Here is a 24,030-nt window from a genome sequence, read left to right as displayed (position 1 = left end):
ACACACTGTATCCAGCAATTTGCCTGTGACACCAGCTGTGTTGGGTGGACTGTATCCTGGTCTTAATGACTGAAACCATGTTAATGAAGTGTGGGTTCTCAATCATACGGAAAGAACAGCTTATTGCATAAACAAACAGGGCAATTTTTCCAATCAATCAATCACCTCTTTTTGTAATCTGCTGGTTCTTATCACAAGATTATCTATGGGTGGTTTTTTTTGGATGATGGAGTTTTTTCTCTTTTTTGCTACAGGTGACATACTATGGCTATGTAACATACATGATGTGACTGAAACTCTCACTGGCAGATAACTCTGAAACTATAGAAAATGATGGTGATCTTGAAGGTTGATAATCTTCAGAATCCTGTATGTTGACGATGGATTCTCCTAAACAAAATAAGTCAATGCAGTTATTTAATTACCACCATACTGCTCATTTAGTATTACTCATTGCGTTCACTGACACTCAGTGCTACTTTAGAGGTGAAACTGTAAAAGGAAGATCTGCCTATTTCAGCTATTTTTTAATCACAACTGCATTTAAAATGATAGTACCACAGAGTAACAACTGTATTTTTTGCTCAAACATGAGAATTCAAGAATGGCCAAGAAGGAAGACAGGCAGTCCTTAAGAAGGAAGTATGAAACAAAAAAAAAAGTTTACCAACCTGAAGATCCTGCATGTTCAGACATGTTCCTTTCATCATCTTCAAAGCAGTTTTCTCCTGAGAAGGAACACTTCTCATAATGTTGTTTCATTCGGACAACCAGGGCTTGCATTTCTTTGTTGCACTGTTTGCATTTCGCACGCATGCCGGTCTTACCCACAGGTAGAGGAATTTCATTAAAAAATTCCCAAACTGGGTCTCTCTTACAGCCTGCTACCATTATAGGTTTTCCCTTTGAGTGAGAGAATGGTATGGTAGATCCCAAATCAATGAAGGCTACACTGAAAGACCACAAGACTTCTGGAATATGCTTCTCAAACAGTTTCACATTTGTTTCTACTGCCTGTCCACCCCTTCTCACATTTATCTCCTGACTTCTTCTCTTTGTCCAGATCTATTTGTCCAAATCTTCTATTCACTGAACTTTTTGAAAAGTTTGCACTTTTAGAGAAAGGTAAGAGATTGACTCCGTGTACACAAATTTGCAGAGGGACAATAGGGTTGAGGTCTGTTATTTCTCACCTCTATATATATTTATTTTAAAACATTATTGCTGTTAACAAGCATGTTATCTCTGGAGACAAAACCAGAGTTTGAGAACTGCAAAACTAAGCATCTTTGATGGTATCTTCTAGACTGAGCACTGAGTCCCATTGGGTAGATAGAAAGATTAACCTAAATAATACAGAAGCCACTGGAACCCCATAAAATTGGGTCCCTAATCCATAAGCTATTGGAACTCATTTACAAATTTTTTTCTTAAGCATTACATGAATATATTCTCATATGACAGAATTAGAATTTATAATCCCTATTCCATGATGAAATATCTTTGAGCTATAACATATCTTAATTAAAGCTATCTTTTGATAAGTTTTCCTCAAAAAAAATCCAGTTTTGATTTTTTTTTAAAAAAAGCATTGATTTTTATCCACTCTGCCCAGTGCCTAAATTGGATTTGTCAGACACACAGGAGGAGGGAGAACCAAGCAGTTAGGGTCACTGGTGGTGGAAGGGCCAGCACCCTCCTGCGTGTTAGGGGTGCCCAGCATCCTTTGTCAGGCCAAGGCAAGGGTGGCCAACCTGAGCCTGAGAAGGAGCCAGAATTTACCAATGTACATTGCCAAAGAGCCACAGTACTATGTCAGCAGCCCCCTGCCCTCCAAATCAACTCCCCCCGACCCGCTCTCAGCACCTCCCACCCATCGGCAGCCCTGCCAATCAGCGCCGCTTCCTTCCTCTCTATCAGCTGTTTCAAGGCGTGCAGGAGGCAGGGGCGGGAAGATGGAGGAGAAGGAGCAGCGAGGGTACTGCATGCTCAGGGGAGGGGGCAGGAAGGAATAGAGTGGGGGTAGGACCCGTGGCAGAGCCAGGGGTTGAGCAGTGAGCACCCCCCAGAACATTGGAAAGTTGGCACCTACAGCTCCAGTCCCAGAGACAGTGCCTATACAAGGAGCCGCATATTAACTTCTGAAGAGCCGCATGTGGCTCCAGAGCCACAGGTTGCCCACCCCTGGGCCAATGGACAGTTATCTCCAGACACGCCCCAAAGCCTGGCAGAAAAAAAAAAAAAGCAGTGAATGAATCCAGTAGAAGCCCTGATAGAGTATTACAAAAGACCCCTCCAGATTCCCCCTGCCACTCTCTACCAGTAGCACCTGGGAGGATTACTCGCCAGTAGAACAAAGGCACGCAACAGAGGATGGGATCCTTGCAACCCGGGGGGAGGGGAGTCCTGGGAGAGGTGTTTTCCCAGGGATGCAAGAGAAAGCTAAAAAGGTAGCACTGAGGAGGAAAGACAGGACAGAGCTGAGGGCCACCCTTACAGCCAGATCCTCTAAGGACTTGAAAGGAACAAAGAGGCCCCCACCCAAAATGCCTCTCTCCACAACTTTGTGGACTGCCCGGGATGGAGGTGGTGGTGGGGGCCATAGTGGTGGTAGCGGTGAATGGAGGAACAATGGATGGCAATGGGACAGTAGTCACCTAGGTACATGCCTGGGGTTGAACGGCAGATGCTCCCACAGCCGGTAAAAGGGACAATGGGGTTGAGGTGGGTGGGATATGTGGTAGCAGCAGCCATTGCAGATTTCTGGGTAGAGCTTGTTCTTGCCTGGCCCTCCTTGCTGATTAGAGGGGACTCTGCCAGTGGTGATGGTTTGGCAGGGGAGTCCCTGCCTGTGCCTTCTGCTACAGGAAGTGCTGATGGTGCTGGCAGAACTGTTATTGATAGCCATGGGTATGGCCCTACCAAATTTATGGACCATTATGGTTAATTTCAGTCTTAGGATTTGAAAATTGGTAAAATTTCATGTTTTCAGATTTTAAATCTGAAATTTCAGTGTTGTAAGGGGGGTGAGGGGGTCCTGACCCAAATACAGAGTGCAGGGGGAGTGGGTGGCGGGGGTCACAAACCTGTTGCAGGGTGGGTGTGCGAGAGAGCGCGCGCGCACACACCATAGGATTGCCACCCTCACTTCTGGGCTCTGAAAGGCAGCAACTGCAGAGCTTCCTGCAGTCGCAGGAGGTTCCTGGAGGTGGGTGTAATCTCTTCTGTGTTGTTGGAAATGCCCCAGCCAGGGGCTCCTTGCTGTTAGTCCTGGCTGGCTTGGAAGAAGCAAGACACTGCAGACACATGGGGAGGGGTCACTGTACACAGTGTATCCCCCTTCCAGATGCAATTAGCAGCTTATTTTGGTAAAATAAAGAAAAGTCATGTGAACTCGACAGAATTTATTGACACTTTACAGCAACAAACTACGCTCAGGGCTCAACTCCCTGATTGGTAGATACAGCAACTGGAGACTGCTTTGTAGGGTAGAGAGCTCAATTGGTAGCCTCAAACTTGAGAGTCACAGCCTTAAGTTAACAAAAACATGTGAAAAACAGTTCTGGTTTCAAATGTCTTTGATTTAATGTCAGCATAGAGCATCCAGCAACTGTCTTTCTTCATTCCCTGTCTCTGTACTGAAAACACCTGCTCGCGTTTAGACACTGCTCTCTCTGCATCCACAGTTTGTTGGAATTGTCAGCCAGCCCTTAGCTAGCCTTGCAAGATGGGGGATTCTGCGGAGTTCCAAAACTGCAGTACAGGTAAATTACAAAAATATTGCAAAAGAAGCAGACTAAGTAGGCATCTCCAGCCTACAATTCTTATCAAAGCCAAGAATTGCATTAAGTGAGGTTAAATACACCATCAACAGATGCATTTGTGCAGGGTCAAAAATACATACTGCTTTTAGGAACCTTACTGCAGGTTGTGAAACTTCCGAGCCATTTTTGCTACATTGCTTGACTCTTCCCTGTAGTAGTAGTATTGTTTGAGCTTCTTTGCCATGCAAGAATACACCTGCTGAGCACTGCCATTTAACTCAGCATTGTCAGAGCGGTTTTCATTTGACTGTGCTTCAGCCCAGAACAGCATGTACATCCATTACTTTGTTGTATGCTTGGTAAATTGTGACATGTCGAGATTCAAACCAAATGATTAAGTCCATGAGTCCTGTGGCATTCTTGGCAACAAACTGAACATCCTTTCAGCTGAGCATCATTTAGAACGGTTGACAGTTTTGTTAAAACCTGTGTTTTCAGTGTCTGCTCTTCTGAGAGGAGCTCAGACTAGTACTTCAGGTGAGCTGCATGGTATTGTACAGGCCAAAACTGTGAATCCCAACAAGTAATTACTGGCTCTGGGGGAAGTGCAATTTTTTGTTCCCCAACTTCAGTCATGTTTGCAATGTGCTGCCTGTATTGAAGTTTGAGGTTAGGGTAGTGTTTAAATATCTTTTTAATATAGCTGACCAGTTTATTACCTTTACCAAACTTGCATCTGCACAGCTCACTGACAAGATAAATTATACGTGCATTACATGTAATATGGACAGCATTTAGCATTAGACCTCAGAGAACCAATTTGAAAGATTGGCAAAGTATCTGCTTTCATAAGTGACAATGCAGCTTGAGACAAAGTTTGCACTGTATTTTGAAACTGTTAATTATCGCTTGAGAAACTGTAGTGTAGTTAAAAGCCCGCAAATAAATGCGGTTGGTGAGCACTGTTAGCTTTCTTGTCTATACATCTTTGATTTTTATTTCTGACAAGGCCAAACAGAACATGTAGTACGTAGTTGTCTTGCTCATCTGAAATAATTGCAAAAGACTCCCATGAGTTAATTTGACTTAATCTCCTCAAAATGTGTAGCAAAAGCCTTTGGAAGGTAGTTCTGTCATAGCTTATTCGCACTTGGTAAGTGACCAACATTTTGTACATTCTGTTGTATTAACTCATGCAGCTTTGGGTGATCAAGTTTTTCCAACCATATATTAGCACTTGCAAATGCATGCACAAGTTCCATTCTAGCTAAATGATGGGTCTCCGAGCTCTATCGTTTTCTTAAAAGAAGATTTTTTTTAAAAACCTTTTTGTGTACAATGTCCCCTCCCCAGGCAGCTGCAAAGGGAGCGGGACAGGAGGTGAATGGGGATGAGGGGGTGTGGAGCTATCTGCAGCCAGGAGAGATACCCAAGAGCAGTCCTGCAGAGAAAGAGGAAGTCCTGTCCTGCTCCAGCTCTGCCTGGATTAAGCAGCTAGGAGCCCTCTGCTTGGGCACTCCCAGCAGCACAGGGAAGATCAGACCCACTTCCTGGCGCCTCCAACAGCTGCAGGAACCTCTGGGGCTGCAGCAAGGGGAGGCACCCAGAAGAGGGTCTGGTCTCCCCTCCCCCCCACAAATACCTGTGGCTGTACAGGGGGATGGACAATTCCTGTCCCTCCCCAGCCCAGATGGAGCTAGGAACCACCTTTGCTGGGGCTCTCCTAGCACCAGGGGGAGATCCAATTTCAAGGTCCATGACGCGTTTCACGGCCATGAAATTGATAGGGCCCTAGCCATGGGCCCTAGAGCTAGAGAAGAAAGCCAAGGTAGGTTGACAGAGGTGGCCAGGGATTTCCCCCCCTTCCCTCAGTCTCTCCCACCAGATAGACAAAGGTGCCAGAGCAGAAGCTTCACCCATTGCTGGGGTCCACCAAGCAACGGTGGTAAGAACAGCCACGGAAGGGGGAAGAGAGAGAGAAAGAGAAGGAAATATTAAAAAAAAGGGGTGAGGAAAACGGATCTTACCCACTCCTCTCAATGGGACTGCACATGCAGGGAGGAGAGAACTAATGAAAACTAGAAGTAGTAATCAAACACATGAAAGGGAGAATGGGGATTTACAGTCAGCATTGGGGAGCAAAAAAATCTAGCTCTTTGAGGTGCACTGTAAGGGGTGTATAAGTAAGTTGGGGGGGTGCAATAAATGGCGAGATAACACAAGGGCAGGGAACACACATGGGGAGAGCGAGGCCAGCTGAGGCAGTAGGCAACAAAGAGCAAGGGAATAGCTCAGACAATGAAATGTGGGAGAGGGAACAACAAGGGGGACTGTGATGTGGTGGGGGAGATCAGGAGCAGTGAACCACGGGGTGGGGATGGGGGGACTGGACTTGTGAACAGGCAGGGGGAGAAGAGAGCCCATTAGCCCAACAAAGCGAGGGAAATCTGAGGAGGAGCACATCTGCACCCACGTGAGCTTGCCTGGTAGGTAGGTAGGTAGGTAACTGCAGCCCCAGGGCAAGTGAAGACAGGCAGGTGGTGAGCAGACTCAATGTGGGAGTGGACAGAGGGGTCCAACATACCTCCTCCTGCCCTCCCAGCAGCAACAGCAAGCAGCCTCTTCCTCCAGCAGCAATGGGAAAAGGAAGTCCGTCCAGAGTGACAAGCACATCATGTCACTTTTCACAGGTGGTCACTAATTCTGTATCCAAATTGATACTTTATAGAGTCTTACTCGCAGGAGTTTTGGCACTCACAGCTGCAAAAGAAGTCAATGGAGCTGTGCTTTGAACACAAAATGCCATATAATACTACGTACTCCAAAAACCTCAGGTCTGTGTCTCAAACAGGTCACCCAAGTTTAGTGGATACTGTTGAAGCACAGAAAGCTTAAGTTTAACTCCCCATTTGTAAAATGGGGATACTATTACTCCCTTTCCCCATCCCGATCTCACAGGGAAAATAAATTGATCAATGTTTGTGAAGCACTCAGCTCTTACACTGATGAGCACCATGGAAGAGCCCACAATGACGTAATTCTGTACTGGAAGAAGGGTTTGAATAACGTGCTGAAAATAAGAGACCTAGAGTCACATATCAAACAATGAAAACAAGAAGATACATGTCCACTGTGGTGTTCAGTATCATCCTGTTCACTAAGTCAGGCAATCACATGTAGGAGAAGCAGCGTGTTCAGTGTGCACAGAATCTTTGGCGATTTTAGCAGCTAAAAATCTTAAGGCTTCTATGAGCATGTTTAAACAGGTTTTCCCAAAGGCTTCTAACTTGGTCAAGTTTGGGTGGATTGTCAGAGGATCACTAAGAGGCACATCCCTGACACAAAAGCCATCCACCAGCCAAATTTTAAGTCCCTGCTCCAAAGCATGTGGACTTTAGAGCTTATCAAAAAAAGTAAATCAGAATTTTTTGAAATGGTAGAAAAGCATATTTTTCCTTAGCCTTTTTCACAAACAGGTGAGTTGTTTTTGGCTGAAATTTTCAAAAAACTTAAGCCTGAAGTACACAGTTTCATCCCAAATGGCTTAAGTTTGGACAAAAAAATAAGCAACTGAGAACAGTCTTATAATGGGAAGGGTTGGGCAACTTTAGGTAGTGCTACTAGCCCCACCATAAGTAGATCCCCATACAAGCAAATCTGATACTCTCAAAATCCTTCACAAAAAAAAAAGTACAATATCAAAGGTTAGTAGGACTAAAAAGTTGTCAAGAGCACTTCTTCAGTATGTTACATTTACTTTGTAGTCTGGAAGCCAGTGATGATGCCAAGGGGTAGCTGGCACCTCCCTCTCACCCAAAAATATTTTTTACCCCTTCTGCCTGAAGAAACAGAATAGTAAGGGAACAAACCGCTTCTGCTGCTGTGGTATATGAGGCGTAACTGTGGAAGTGATTAGCGAAATACAAACAGGTACTTTCTTATTTCAGAACAGAAGACTGCTGCTGAAATGCACAGCCTACAGGACACACCATCTGAAGTGAGATTTAAACGGATGACCATTCCTTTGTCCCTGCTTGGCTGGGGAATATCTCTGAAGGCTATGACACTGCAATTCACAGACAGATACCTTGTCTTCCTCTCCCCACCCCAGCAAACAGAAGTCAGAGGAGTTAGCTGGGAGACAAGCTGCTCTCAGCCTGGCCAGATCCCTTAGGTACTGGGCCAGGCCCGGGGCAGTCCACACGCAGGGGGGCAGGTGCAGTTACACCCTCCCACCCCCCAAACTAGCCCAAAACAGTAGCTTCCAACAAGAGGGGCCTGGGACCCACCTGTGAGACCCTCGTTTCTGTACACAACTGAAGGGAAAAAAAAAGCACGTGGTCACTGACAATTTCAGAACTTTTCTGAAAACAAAATTCAAAGAAAAGCAGCTACTCTAAAATTTGCCTAGACTCACCTTGAACTTCAGAAATAGGCCTAACTTTGGAAAAACCAGCAGAGAGCACTATCAACATAACCTCTGAACTCTGTACCTTAGGCTATGTCTCTACTACAGCTGGGATCAACTCTCTGAAATCAATCCACTGGTGGATTTAGCGGGTCTAGTGAAGACCCGCCAAATCGACAGCAGATTGCTTTTCAGTTGACCCCTGTACTCTAACCCCAACGAGAAGAGTAAGGTAAATCGACAGGAGATTTTCTCCCATCGACCCTGCATAGTGTAGACCCCGCAGTAACTCGACCTAAGGTACGTCAACTCCAGCTATGTTATCCACATAGCATAGGTTGACTTACCGCAATAGGGGAGACATAGGTTGTACCTTAAAAGAATCGGAAGTAGAACGTTCAGCATCAGATTCACCACCAGACGAAGATAATGTGGAAGGAAACGATTGGGTAACATGGTGAACAGAAGCTGAAATGGAACCCAGCTGATAACAAGGTAAATCCCAGGGAATAAGATTCCACCAGGACCAAGTGATATTGTGCAAGTTGTATCTGATGGCCCAAAGCAAACACACTTAAGATCTTATCCTCAAATAAAATACAAGAACGAGTGTAAGCAGTTTCAAAAGAGCAGCTTGGTTCATGTTCACGGATTGAATGTCGCAAAGTACCAAATGCAGCTTCCTGCTTCCCATGCAGATTTTTTTCCAACTTCCACTGTGGTAGAAAAATCTGTGTTTATTTGTAATGGCTTCAGCAACTGAAAAAAAAAAGCTCTGGAAAAAGGATACAGGACTCTAACATGAAAATGGAATCACAAGAGCTGTCAAGTGGTATAGGTAGACTTCATTCAGTCAAAAGATGGTCTTTCAGTTCAGTCACAAATTACTGACCCGCGTTTGCTTTACTGCAAGAGAACTGCATGTATATTAAAGTTGTGGCAGATGTCCTGCAACTAACTGCAGTCTGGGGAATTGCTGAAAAAGAGAAAGCAGCAACGACAAGGGCAACTTCCTCCAGCTCCCAACGCTAACAGCCAAATACAATGATGTGTTAAAGAAAACAAAAAGTGAACCATGCGATGCAAAATACACCCATTCATCAATACAATATGAAATAATTCAACATTTCTGACATTATATTTGAATGCATAAGCCAAGAAGTGAAAGAGGCTAATATTTTCTCTATATTGGTTGACAAAATTAAGAATGTTAGCAAAGCAGTTGCGTTGAGATACTATCTGCATAGCACTGTATGACAGATTTTTTGGTTTCCATCCTGCCAAGTCATCTGATGCAAAATCTTTAAATATGGGAAGAACACATTGTCAGTGTGGTACAGATATACAGAACTGCATTTCTCAGACTTACGATGGTGCCAATGGTATGAGTGGAAATTTTTAGTGTGCAAGTTCCTACGGGAAGTAGTATGGCAAACATTACACATTCACTGTTTCAACAAGAGGCTCAATATAATTATTGCTGATGTATGCAAAGAAAACAAAACACTGGATTCCCCTATCCTGGATCAGATATACTCACTAAATTCACAGCCTTTCAAAAAGAAAGCACAACCCAAAGTTTCAGAATTGAAGTTGAGGCACTCAGTGGGCATGACAAGTTTCTGCTTGTAATGCTGTGAAAAAGACAGTTTAATCCATTCTTGTGTCACCAGCTGTATCAAGAGGTGACAGGGCAGTGAATGCACAAGGTGTTAGTTCAGACTGACTTTATTGTCCTCCTTTGGAAAACTGAACTTCTTAAAGTTACCTGACTACCTGCAAGCAGCTAAGTGTGACTTGTCTCAGGTATGCTTATCTGTGAACATTCATATCAGTGAATTTCTGAACATGAGTGATCTGGAAGAGGCATCTGATGAAATATGGAATCAAGTCATTACAAATCGCTTAAGAAAATGCTTTCAAGCTGCCTGAAGTTTGGGGAGTACAGAGCTGTGTATGAAAGTTGCCTAAACCCTCAGGAATACATTTTGTCTGAAGTATCAAGTGAAGAATAATCCCTTCTAGATAAAGAAGGTTTCAAGGTCACACACCTTTTTGACAATGCTTGATCAAATAATTGAAGAACTTAAAAAAAAAAGATTTTCTGAAAATAAATCTGTTCTTGTTGGTGTTAGGTGCCTTAATCCAAAGTATGAAAACTATGACTTTCTAAAATTGAAGCCATTTCAAGAACACTTCGGATGCAATATAAACAGTGTGGAGACAGAGGCAAGACTCTTGCCAAAACTAACTGAATGCTATGTAGAGAAGGGAAGACTTACGAGACTGACCGTTTGTTGCAGCTATTAATTTTTGGAATAAATACAAACTTGCCTTCCACAAACTACACAAGTTATGTGTGACTGGTGGGATTACTCCTCTGTCAAGTGCTGCCTGTGAAAGAATATTCTCATGCCTTCCACACGTGAAAGATTACCTGAGAAACTGCATGACAAGTGACCGGCTAAGAGACCTGGCTACTAAAAAACAAAGTTGAAGTCTCTTGAACTGAAGAGAGCTGTCGACAGATTTGCTGCTGCTCACCACAGGCTCATTAAACTTAAGAAGGTAAATACATTGTCAGACATTTATCCCCATTCTATAAAGTGTGTGTAATAAAGTCTTTGCTCCCCCAATAATGGTTTGTCACCCCCCTGCTCCTCAAACTAGTTATACTAGAGTTGCCCCTGCTGAAAGCATGTGTAATTCTGTGGATATGTTAATGATAGAAAGGTAAAAGATGTCATTTGATTTGTTTAACAAAAACAAAAAAACAAAAAAAACCTAACAATCATAATTTCAAATGATGTCATCCCCTGTGGGCTGGCAGGAAGGGGGAAGAATGAGACCCATGTCTACCGCAGCTCCCCACTCCAGGTCCTTCAGCTGGAAATTTTGATAATACAATGTCATTGGAAATGGACTAACTGCAGTTTCATTTGAAAGCCCTTTCTCCCACAAACACAATGGTACCAAACATGACAAACCTAGAACAATTCCATAGACATAGATGAGAAAATGTTTATGAATGTTTTTTAAATTATACTTTAATGGAGGCACAAACATACAGTTAAACTGTGGCCCTCAACTGACAGTATTGTGTTATCAGTTAATCCTCAGAACACGATGCCAGGTTTTTTTTTTGTTTTTTTTTTTTTAAAAGATTACTATAATGGAAAAAGTGCTTTAAGTTTATTTTCTATCAGTAAAAAAAGAAGCAATTCAGTATACTGATCATCATCTTAGTATACTATGCCAAGAGCTGTAATGAGGCACTGGTTAAAATGTCAACATTCAGCCAGAAATTAGTAGAATCCATCCACAAAAAGTATGCAGAGTTACATAAACATATTTCATAAATACAATGCTAAAATAATTTAAAATTCCCTATTTTTAAGCATCACTGGGAAGATAGAACACTGACTAATAGCTGAATCTTTAAAGAATACCACTCCAAAGGATCTGGTTAAAAAACAATGCTCGGTGGCACATCATATGCTATAACAAGCACACCCCCAAACTGAATTTGGAAGGTTGGAGAGGAAGTACACTGAGCATCCAGGAAAAAGTCAAAGAGGTCAGGAAAGTGCTAGCTGTGAGCGAGACTTGCCTTATACTAGGTCTCATGGCATGAGTTTCAAGAATACCTGCTTCTTGAAGGCAGCCATTAAGCACACTTTCAACATGTGTAACAGGTGAGAAACAGCATGAAGCAGTCACTCTTGTTAAACCAACAGCCACTTGTAATGGTAGATTACACATATACCCATACATGCATCCTGCCAACCACAACTCCTCACCTCATTGATTGCTCTGGTCACTCAGAAAAACTGCTACCAACAAGGGGGGCATTTATACTTATCATCTGGGCAAGTTATCAAGTAACAGAATGACACTGGGTGATTGAGTGCATGCAAAATTATCCTCCTTCCTCAGGCATACGTGAGTCTTGGACAATGGACTGATCAGACCATTTATGTATGAAATACCATGAGCTCACAAATAAATCCTTCAGCTAATCAAATGCTCTTATGCAAACACCAGATGCTCACTAGCCTGCGTATGTTTGGCCAGCTACTTACTTTGTACAGAACTTTGCAGTGCAGACAAAGATCAGTATGATGTTTTAGCAGCGGTGCCCCTGATGGAAATGACACCGATGACTACTTCGATTAATAATGTTTTCAATCCTCCATGTCTGCCTTCCCTAGGATTAGCCAAAATCAATGGGTTTATGTGACCAATGCACTGCTGTGTTAAAGCATAACTAAAAAAAAGAAAAAAAGTTGATTTTTAAAGTTTCTCAAATATCTATACAATTGTTCTAGGCTTGTCATATTTGGTACCATGGTGTTTATGGGAGAAAGTGCTTTTGAATGAGACTCCTCTGAACCCATTTCCGACAACACTTATCAAAATTTTCACCAGCCAGAGGATGCGAAGCTGGGAGGAGTAGGGGGAACTCTTCCCCCTCCATGTCACAAAGGAGGACACCATGGAAATGATGATTCTGTAGATTTTTACAGGTCAAATGACAAATCCCTTGCCTATGGAATGAGGTTTTACTATACTATGCTCCCAGACTATTGTTATATCAGTGTGTTCTACAGAGTAGAAATGGAATCATATATACATATAAATAAATAAAAAAGAAACATACTTGATCAGACCTGCAGTCCACTTAATCCTGTATTCTGCAGTGGCCAGGTCCAGATGCTTCAGAGAAAGATGCAAGAAACCAGATAAAAGTGGGACCAGCTGCACCTCATGAAGATCTCAACCTAGTCTCTAGGGTATTTAGAGACAAACCCTGAGCCATGAGGTTCTCTCTTCCAGAACTCTAAAAGGAGAGAAACTAAAGATCTCTGGATATTCTGGTTACCTATATAATTGTCCAAAACTAATATGAAACCTTCTTGTCCTCAGTGACATCCTGTCGCTATGAGTTTCACAGTAATTACATACCAAGTGAGAAAGCATTTCCTTATTATAGAATTTGTCACATTTCAATTTCATTGAATGCCCATTTGTTTTAGGAGACCAGGACCTTCTGTTCTCCTGATCTACCTTCTCTAGATTGGTTATATCAATTCTAGTCTAAGGTACATAATCCCTGATTTTTCAGTCTTTAAGTGAGAAGTTTTCCATACCCCTAATCATTCTCATTAAACTTTCTTTGATCTCCCTCCTTTAAGATGCAGTGACCAGCACTGCCAAAGTATTCTAGATAAGGGCATCAACTACTGATTTATAGTGCTATTATATTTTCAGAATTGTTTTTCATCCCATTCCTTACACATCTTGAAATTGCCTTTTTGATTGCAGCTGCACATTGATCAGAAATCTTTATTGAGCTGTCCATAATGATGTCAAGTTTCTTTCCCGACTGGATACTGTTTAGAACTCTCTAAGGTATGTGAGTAATATTCCACACACTCCTAAGTTTGCATTACTTTGCATTTATCAACATCGAACTTCATCTGCTGCTAAGTTGCCCATTCAGTTAGCTTAGTTAGGGTCCCTCTGAAGTGTTCTCTGGACTTGACTAACCTAAATAACTGTCATCTGAAAAAGGTTTTCTACCTCACCATGCATCCTTCTTTCCAGGAAATTATTAAAGTGTATGGTAACACAAAAGAAAGGAGGCAGCAAAGCAGATGCACAAACAGAGCTGTGACACTCTGCCTGCTTCTTCCATGCTACAATAGAACCTCAGAGTTACGGACACCTCGGGAATGGAGGTTGTTCATAACCCTGAACAAGACACTATGGGATGCTCCTCAGGGCAGACTGCTTGGAGCAAGGGCTCACAGCTCTGCCTGGCAAGTGGGAGTGGGCAATGGCAGCTGGTTCTAGCCCCCTGTGCTACACGGGTGATGAGGCACCCTGGGGCACTGCAGCATCAGTGGGCGCACAGTGCAGGCTGTGGCCCTTTAAAACTGAGCCGCTCCTCTAGAGCATAGCGTGCAAGCAGGAGTTCGGGCTTCAGTAGCTTACATTCCAGGCCAGGTTTCAGTAGCAACTTGGGAAGTTTCTTTCTTGAGCTCTGAGCTTGCAAGCTTGTCCCCCTTCCAGCCAGTGGGGGAAGAGGGGAAAACAGCGTTCACCACCTCTTACCTGTAAGTGGCTGCCCCACGCTGTGGCGAGTATGGGGTGGGGACACAGCCCAGATGTGCCTACCTTTAAGATACTGTACTGCATTGTGCCTGTATTGCATTTGCTGGTTTGTTTTTTATCTCTTACTTCTTACTTCTGTTTTTTGTCTCTTACTGCTTACTTCTGGTTCCCCATGGGTGTCTGGTTGACTAGTCAGTCTGTATCTTTCAGGTTCTACTACACTCTGCTCATGTCACTGACAAAACCAGTCATCTCTTCCATAGATAGAGGACTGCAGTCCGAGATGGGTCAATCCCTCATCTTTCTAAAGTACAGAATACGCTTAAACTTTAAAAAGGAATTACTAGTAATGTCCCCTACAGACCTCAGTCATAGCCAAGACCATATGCCCCTCCACACAGAGCAGGATAAAAAAAGATGTTATATCTGTTTACACTCTAGATGACCCCTTAGAGTTTTCTTTTGGAACAGCGTTCTGTCAATCTCGAAAGTATTATAATAAAGGAGATCAGCAAAATGGTCAGTTTCATAGCCAAAAATGTACAGGGTGAAAAGACATCACAGTAGAACCTCAGCGTTATGAACACCTTGGAAATGGAAGCCATTGATAACTCTGCAAATGTTCATAACTCTGAACAAAAAATTATGGTTCTTTCAAAAGTTTACAACTGAACATTGACTTAATACAGCTTTGAAACTTTACTAAGGAAAATGCTGCTTTAACCATCTTAATTTAAATGAAACAAGCACAGAAAGTTCTCTTACCTTGTCAAGTTTAAAAAGTTTTGTTTTTAAAACAGTAAATTTAAGTTTAACACAGTACACCACTGTATTTGCTTTTTTGTCTCTACTGCTGCCTGACTGCATACTTCCAGTTCCAAATGAGGTGCATGGTTGACCAGTTACAGTTTGTAACTCTGGTGTTTGTAACTGAGGTTCTACTGTATGTTTTAAAACTATTTAAAAAGAAAAAAACTGAGCTACATTTACAAGTTAGTTTTTAAAAGAACTTTTCTAGAGCCATTTTTGCTGTCCATTTCTGATTTCTCTTTAGGATGCTGAACTCCCATTACTGAGTTTCTGATAAACTAAGCTCCAACTACTACAAACAGTGTATGCATTAGCAAAAAGTTAGTTCATCTTCAGTATTTTAACATGTAATACATTAAATGACCTTCTGGTTATAAGGAAAATAACTATTAAGGGTGGGAAGGAAGCTACATTTCCTTTTACCTGGGAGAGGGGGCAAATAGTGGGTGGTTCATTTGCAGGAACTACTGGCAGCCATGGGGAGGGGGGGGAGGGGAGAAGCACGCTTTGAAATACCATAAATTCATTCTGATTTACTTCCTAATGGGAGATGCCGTATCATTAGAAGTCAGGGATTTCCCCTTAGGCTGGAGCAAGGAGCGTTACTGGAAATTTCTCTTCTCCTTCCCCACTTCAACCAGAAATAGTTGATAGTCACACTGGAATTATATGTGGCACACAGATTATAACTGCTGCACTCGTAGGGTTTAACAATTAAAGTTCACCATAACCAAAGGAAAGTTTCACTACAAGACCCTGCCTACGTCAGATATTTGGCATTCTAAAGGACCATCTGTACCCAGAGTATGCCTATTAATGCCACCTGACCACATCTAAAATTTCTCCCAAGTGTGCATAGGCATTCGCATCATCTTCATTAGACTTACTTTTAGTCTTCAAGAGTTCACAGTACAAATTGGATGGAAGTCACTGCTGTAATGCGCTAACAGTTTTACTATTTCCTTCCTGTATGGGACTAGTCACTGCTTCGGTGGCTTCTCAGATTTATTTTCTACACTTCACTGCTCAGGGATGAAAGCTACAGAAGCCACTTACCTGTACACATGGCACAACATATGCTATGCTGTTGATCTGTGAGTTACTGTCCTAATGATCAGCTTCCTTCTGCCTGAAGTGTTACCATGTCTCAGAGGAGGCCCTCCTCTGAGCATATTACCAGCTGGCCTGAGACCAATATAAAACCCCTGGCTGACCATCTGGGGAGATTAAGTGACCTAGAACAGCAGAAATTGGTCCAAAGGAAAATTCTGGTGTATTACCAACTGTTTAAGCAGCATGTTGAGAAGGGCATAACTGAGAAACCAACAGTACAGAGAGATCAAAAGGTCCAAATACACCAAGGCACAGGTCAATAGTAGGCTCAGGGCTGACCATGTCCATTTCACAAGAGCTGGACCAAGTCTTTAGCACTTTCCCTTTCACCAACCGCAGATATATAGGACCAGTGGCTCTTAACCTTTCCAGACTATTGCACTCCTTTCAGGAGTCTGATTTCTCTTGTATATCCCCAAGTTTCACCTCACTTAAGACTTATTTGCGTACAAAATCAGACATGAAAATACAAAAACGTGTCACAGCACACTATTACTGAAAAAAATATTGCTCTCTCATTTTTACCATATACAAATAAAATTTACATTTCAGTATATATAAACAAATTCCAAGAAATTTTAGTTTGTACTGACTTTGCTAGTGTCTTATGTAGCCTGTTGTAAAACTCAGGCTGTCGATTAATTGCAGTTAACTCACGCGATTAACCAAAAGAAAAAAAGTTACTATTAAAAATTGCGATTAATAGCAGTTTTAATTGCATTGTTAAATAGAATACCAATTGAAATTTATTAAATGTTTTGGATGTTTCTACATTTTCAAATATATTGATTTCAATTACAACGCAGAATATGAAGTGTACACTGCTCACTTATTATTTGATTACAAATATTTGCACTGTAAAAATAACGGTATTTTTCAGTTCACCTCATACAACTACTGTAGTGCAATCTCTTTATGGTGAAAGTTCAATTTACAAATGTAGGAATTTTTTTGTTACATAACTGCACTCAAACAAAACGATATAAAACTTTGGCTGAATGAGAAGTAGGACTGAGTGGACTTGTAGGCGCTAATCACTCAGACAAACAAGTTTGTTTACATTTACAGGTGATAATGCTGTCCACTTCTTGTTCACAATGTCACCTGAAAGTGAGAACAGGCGTTCCCATGGGACTTTTGTAGCAGACATTGCTAGGTATTTACGTACCAGATATGCTAAACATTCATATGCTCCTTCATACTTCAGCCACCATCCAGAGCACATGCTTCCATGTTGATGATGCTTGTTTAATAAATAATGTGTTAAATTTGTGACTGAACTCCTTAGGGGAAAATTGTAGGTCTCTGGCTCTATTTTATCTGCATTCTGTCATATCGTCCGAGACTATATAACATGAAATATGACTCAGCACATGCTGTTCATTTTAAGAACACTCTCACTGTGTATTTGACAAAACGCAAAGAAGGTACCAATGTGAGATTTCTAAAGACAGCTACAGCACTCGACCCCAGGTTTAAGAATCTGAAGCACTTTCCAAAACCTGAGGGGGACAAGGTGTGGAGCATGCTCCACACGTCTTAGAAGAGCAACACTCCAATGCAGAAACTACAGAACCCAAGACACCAGAAAAGAAAATCAACTTTCTGCTGGTGGCATCTAATGTTCAGATGATGAAAATGAACATGCGTCAGTCTGCACTGCTTTGGATTGTTATAGAGAAGAACCTATCATCAGCATGGACGCATGTCCTCCTGAATGGTTACTGAATCATGAAAGGACATATGAATCTTTAGTGCATCTGGAATGTAAATATCTTGTGATGCCGACTACACCAATGCCATGGAACACCTTCTTTCACTTTCACGTGACACTGTGAACAAGAAGGGGGCAACATTATACCCTGAAAATAAAAAAAACTTGTTTGTCTGAGTGATTGGCTGAATGAGAAGTAGGACTGAGTGGCTCTAAAGATTTAAATGGTTTTGTTTTTGAGTGCAGTTATTTTTTTGTACATAATTCTACATTTGTAAGTTCAACTTTCATGATAAAGAGATGGCACTACATTACCTGTATTAGGTGAACTGAAAAATACGATTTCCTTTGTTTTTACCATGCAAATATTTGTAATCAAAAATAGAAAGGGAGCACTGTATACTTTGTATTCTATGTTATAACTGAAATCAATATATTTGAAAGTGTAGAAAACATCCAAAAATGTTTAAATAAATGGTATTCTATTATTGTTTAACGGTGTGATTAATCACGATTAATTTTTTGAATCACTTGAGAGCCCTATGTAAAACCAGGCAAATATCTAGATGAGTTGATGTACCTCCGGAACACCTCTGCGTACTCCTGAGATACATATACTCCTGGTTGAGAGCCACTGCATTAGACAGTATATTGGCTCCTTAGAATGCAGTGGTGAGGGGAGGGGAAGAACAGTTTCTCTGAATTGGACAGACCAGAGGAACAATCTCAGAAGTGCTAGATTTCTTCTAAATAGAAAATTCTGCTCCTTTCAGTAAAAGAATTAAACTACTCAGAATCAAAGTCCATACAAGTCAAGACTGGACAAATTCAAAAGAATAAGTAGAGGACAATTTTGATCAAGCTCTGAAAACAAGTAGAAAAACAGAACAGAATGGTAAAAGGACACTTGCCTGGCAGTTGAAGTAAATACTTGTATGGCTCTAAAAGAATTCTTTCAGATGTTTCTTCCATTCCCTCCATTTCAAGAAGCAGTGTTTCACTCTGTCAAAGAAAGGAGACTTTACTACTACAATCAAGGTTATACACATACATACACACACACACACATATATATATAAAAATAAAATAGAAGCCAGACCCTAATTCTAAGAAAGAAGGGAAGAGATAAGCAAGCTTAAGAGATTTAGGACAAAGGCCACTTGAAAGTGTTGCTTGAAAGAAACCTATCATTTTCTATCTATCATTGGGTTTACATTACAAAATGAAGGCGTCTTGCTGTTGCTTTATATACTTTAACCAGCACATTTTAAAAAACAGGGGAACTTGTTTTGATTTTTGAGAAAGCAAAGACCATTTAAATTGAAATTCATTATGAACAATTTTAGAATCTGGTTTGATGTTTGGGTCTTTAGATATTTTAGCTATTTTGGAGAAAACGGGTATTTAAAAATTAGCTAATAGAATCCCACACTACTATCAAGCACCATTATGTAGATCTTTCTAAAAGTTAGAGTCAGAATAATTCAAATTCTAAATGTATGTATTTGTTCCTGGACATAAACAATACAAATTTAGTCTAAAGTTTCCTGATTAAAAATAAAACAGACAACCTGAATTTTTAAGGCACATTTTAAAACAAATACTCTAAATTTTTGGTTTACCCATTCTTTCATATTTGTTTTAAAATCCATACCATTATGTCTGCTATGTCCTATTCTTTTAGATCAGTTTAAGTGTTTGGTTCTCTTTATCCTTATTTTTTCTACCATGTATTCCATTTGTGTCTCAAGTTCTCTTACCGCCAATCCTGGATTTGTCTGTATAGCTTATTCATCTTCTAAATGTTCATTTCTCAGTTCATGTCCGCTCTCTCCTCTCAGGCTCTCCATTTCTGTGACTTTTTTCAGATTTCTTTCTGTAATCCATTTTCTTTCCTCTCACCTCTAACCTTTCTTGCTGCACTGCAGATGCAGCAGCTCAAAACTCAATGCTTTTAATGTCATTTGAAGATTGGAGCTGCAGTGGTAGTATGAAGTTTCATTTTACTTCAGCAGCAGCCCTTGTCTGTTTAGAAGGCATCTTGTACGGAGTTATCTATTATCTAGATAGTAATTATCTATTTGCCCTAACAATAGCTGAAGAATGTCCTAGGCTACCAGCCAAAAGCCTTGCTGCTAGATTTATAAATGTAATGTACTCATTTTGAAAATAGGCATATTAAGGAGAGTAATCAAAATGTTTGCTAAAACGTAAATGTATTCAATTTACTATTTCCAGACCATTTTCCTAGATGGCTCTTGGTAACAGTTTTCCCCAGATGTACAGAAAGACTTGCATTACAAAAATTATAAATTAACACTTAAGGTAGGATGGCCTTCTTAAGTGTTAATTTATGGGTAATCCAGACTGCAGTACTCTTCCTCACACTAAACAGAGTACCTTGCACCACCATTAGTTGCACTAAATTCAGTGGGACTACTTGCAAAGTAAGGATATCAATCTTACCCCAAAATAAGGATGTAATTGGATAAAGAACTAGAGACTAGGAAAAAAAGAGAAATGGAGATCCTGGAAAGGTAAGAAACAATTCTATGAACTGCATTATGAGATGCTATGAGTTTATCATATTGCCAAAAAACTGTATTCAATTGGTTATTCATCACATGCTCTTTTTGTAAAACCACAGAGCCAAAAACTAAGATTCTGAAAGTTGTTAATTTCAGATAATACGAATTTGAAATTTAAGATTTCCCCCCAGATGTTTCCCAGAGCTATACAATATGCAGAGTTGGTTGTGCACAGTTCCGCTACAGTAAGCGTATTTGGCAGTTATTGCAAAATGAGATTTCTAGAGAAAAAATTATTTTTCAATATAGAGTTCTTCAAAAAGGTGAGCATATAGGTTTACCAACTCTCCAACATGGATAAAGAAGTTGTTTTGTGATACCTTATGAAGTTTTCTATCAGTTACGAGATATTCAGAAAATTCCTACTCATACATTGCAATGACTTCAAACTGTTACATACATGCCCAAATGTAATTCCCCTGCCCTTTCACAACAAGAGGTCTCTAGTTAAGACAGTTTCCCATACTGATCTGTAAGCCACTGTGTGGTCCATGGAGAAGATGCCATTGCCTCTTTCTTGTTTCCAGATGCTTCTATGGGTGTCCAGACTACGCTTGACAATCTGGTCAACTGAGCAGTCAAATAATGTTAATTATCTATCTATTATTTGATCAAGGTCAAATATTGTTATATATTCCACCAAGAATGCCCCAATGTAGGCGGTGACCTAATCTATTGACAGCACCATTCTTCAGAACTTCACTTTATTGAGTTTCACATTTTTCGGAGTTAAAATAACTCCTTCAAGTAACTTGTTTTTTGTAATTAAGCATAAGAGTCTAAAGCTAACCCTATTGAAAATCATACAGTATTCTTTTGGTACTGCTCTAATAGTTAACACTTTAAAACATCTGACCGTTTGACATTTGACAATATTTGACCAATTACTTTTGGTCAAATGCCTAGCCTTAGATTGAACTAATTTTTGTCAAGAAGAGATGGGAATCCTACAGAAGCAGCTGGAAAAAAAAAAAACCAAACAGCCACCGCCTAACTACTTATAAAAAGAGAACAGGAACTGCTAGTCAATGCCACAAGAAGAGTCCCATGAAGAGGAGAACAAAGCAGTCAGGCAGTAGATCCATTGCAAGAGGGTCAGGTGGCAAGGCAACACATCCAGTAGAATGAAGAACAGAGTGACAAGAAAGTCTGTGCAGGGGAAGGGATTTAAAAAAAAACCACACACACACCCCCATACAGGCAACAGAAGCGTGTCCTCTTGCACAAGGTGGCAGAGAAACTTGTACACGGAACAAGAGAAAGAACACCACTAGAAACTGGAGAGGGAGATAAAGACTAAAAACAAATTCCCCACCCTGCCTATTGCATTAGACATGCCTTAGTACAAATACATGAAAAAATGAGAAAGCAAGCAACTGATCAAGTTATCATAAAGAAGTTATGCAGTTGGAAAAAGGATTGAAGGTGATCGATGAAACCTGCTCTATTAACATATATGGTCCACAATATGAAGGAGCTTGAGACCCCCCCAATTAGGAAAAAAGACTTAAACAACTAACATACTCCTTGACTGTTTCCCAATGAAAAAACAAAACACGGTCTCAGTCAGCTTCATGTTATCTCCAGGTCACTGTGAATTAAATTTGAGCAAACTAAGGCCACTTTACTTCTGAATGAGTGCATTCACAGGGATTTAACATGCCATTTTCAATTAAGGGAAGGTGTGAATTTAAGTTAAACTAATAGCAAAAAGAAGGATAAAAAGATGGAAGATATGAGCACTCTGCACACAAACAAAAATATAAAAGACACTGTGAATAACATCAATCAAGGAACCAAAGGCCGCAGAAGAAATTCCTGAATTGCCTCTGCACTCATGCTAGGAGCTGGGGTAACAAATAAAAGGGTCTGGAATTGCTCATTTATGAGCACAAATTTCATCTGGTTGATATTACTGAAAACTTTTGGGATTATGTGCATGACTGGCATATTAAAACAAATGGCTATAACATATTTGAGAAGGATGGAGTGGGCAAAAGGAGAGGGGGAGTGGCACTATGTCCAAGATAGCATTCCCTATTTCTGAGTCACTGATAACTCAGAAGACAGTAATCTTGAATGCGTACGGATCAATGCCCTAACAGATGGGGGTATTAGTTGGTATCTGGTGCACATCACCAAATCACACTACGGAATAGGATGACCACCCCGATATGAACCTATTTATAATATTTAGGAAAAAAAGGTGCATGCTTACAGGGGACATCAGTTTGACTGACATATGCTAGGAGTCTCATGTTTCCCATACTAAAACATTCTTGGAATTTCTAAACATTACAGAGAACAATTTCCTAACTCAAGATGTATTGAAGCCAACACAGGGGAATTCTTTATTAGACCCTGACTGAACAGAAGAGGAAGTGATTATAGCACTAAAATTAATGGTAGCTTAGGTACAAGTGATCATAAATGCGCAAGCAGAATAAAGTCCAGACCAGTAAAAAAAAATCATATATATATATATATATATATATATATATATATATATATATATATGGTTCTTTAATAGGTCCAATTTCACAAAACTGAAAACAATTCTGAGCCAAATCAGCTGGGAGGAAGAATTTAATTAGAAAAAATGAATGATAACTGGAAATTATTTAAGAACACCTTACTAGATGCCCAAAAAGCCACAACCAAAGAAAGCAGCAGTTCTAGTTAAAAAAACTAAACTAATCTGCTTTATAGGGGAAGTAGAAGCATGCATATAGATATAGATAAAAACAAGTGGGAAAAAAAGGGAAAGTTGATAATAATGAATATAAGGCAGAAGTTAGAAATTATAGCAAGCTGATAAAGGAAGCTAAGGGACACAACGAAAAAAGAAAAATCTACGTCCAGCAGAGTTAAAGACAATAAGAAAAAAAAAAAAAGAGTTTTGTAAATATATTATGGACCATTACCAGCATTCTTTTTGTTCTTTACTAGATGAAAGAGGTAGAATCAATAAAAATGCAGAAAAAGGCAAGAAGTGTTCAATAAATATTTCTGTTCTGTATTTGGGGGAAAAACAGATGATACAGTCTCATAAGGTGATAACACTTTCCATTTCATTATCTCTCTGGAGAATGTCTACTAAAGTTAGATATTTTTACCTTGGCAGCTCCAGATAGCTCTTTTAAACCTCTGGGATTCAAGTTAATTGGGGAGCTCACTGGATTTTTAATGCTGATTTTCCAAAGTCTTGGAGCAATGGGGAAGGTCCAGAAGACTGGAAAGAAGCAAATGTGTGCAAATTTTTTTAAAAGGGTAAATGAGATGACATGGGAATTATAGGCCTGTCAGTCCGACACTGATCCCAGGCAAAATACGGGAGTTGCTGATACAGAACTTGTTTAATAAATAAAGGGAGGGTAATGCAATTAATGCAAAACAACATGGGTTTATGGAAATAGACCCTGTTTAACTAACTTGATTTTTTTTTATGAGATTACAAGTTTGGTTGAAGAAGGTAATGGTGTTGACACAGTATACTTTGACTTTAAGGCATTTCAC

General features: G+C 40.5%; 1 protein-coding gene across 7 annotated transcripts in view; it reads right to left on the bottom strand.

The window, feature by feature from the left end:
* Positions 1 to 24,030, bottom strand: part of GGPS1 (geranylgeranyl diphosphate synthase 1) — a 64,256-nt gene that overhangs the window by 35,369 nt on the left and 4,857 nt on the right. For 4 of the 7 annotated variants that reach the window (XM_048843824.2, XM_048843826.2, XM_048843828.2 and 1 more), the window contains one exon: positions 18,838 to 18,928. In XM_048843824.2, coding sequence (XP_048699781.1) covers positions 18,838 to 18,928 — 91 coding nt within the window. Of the gene's footprint in view, positions 1 to 12,832; positions 12,889 to 18,837; positions 18,929 to 19,686; positions 20,003 to 24,030 lie in introns of those variants that run through there. The other 3 variants (XM_075126908.1, XM_048843829.2, XM_048843827.2) reach the window with 2 other exon arrangements.

This window comes from Caretta caretta, chromosome 3, assembly GCF_965140235.1.
Source record: "Caretta caretta isolate rCarCar2 chromosome 3, rCarCar1.hap1, whole genome shotgun sequence".
Taxonomy (NCBI): Eukaryota; Metazoa; Chordata; order Testudines; family Cheloniidae; genus Caretta; species Caretta caretta.
Note: the sequence above shows the minus strand (reverse complement) of the source record. Positions and strands in the feature narration are given on the sequence as shown.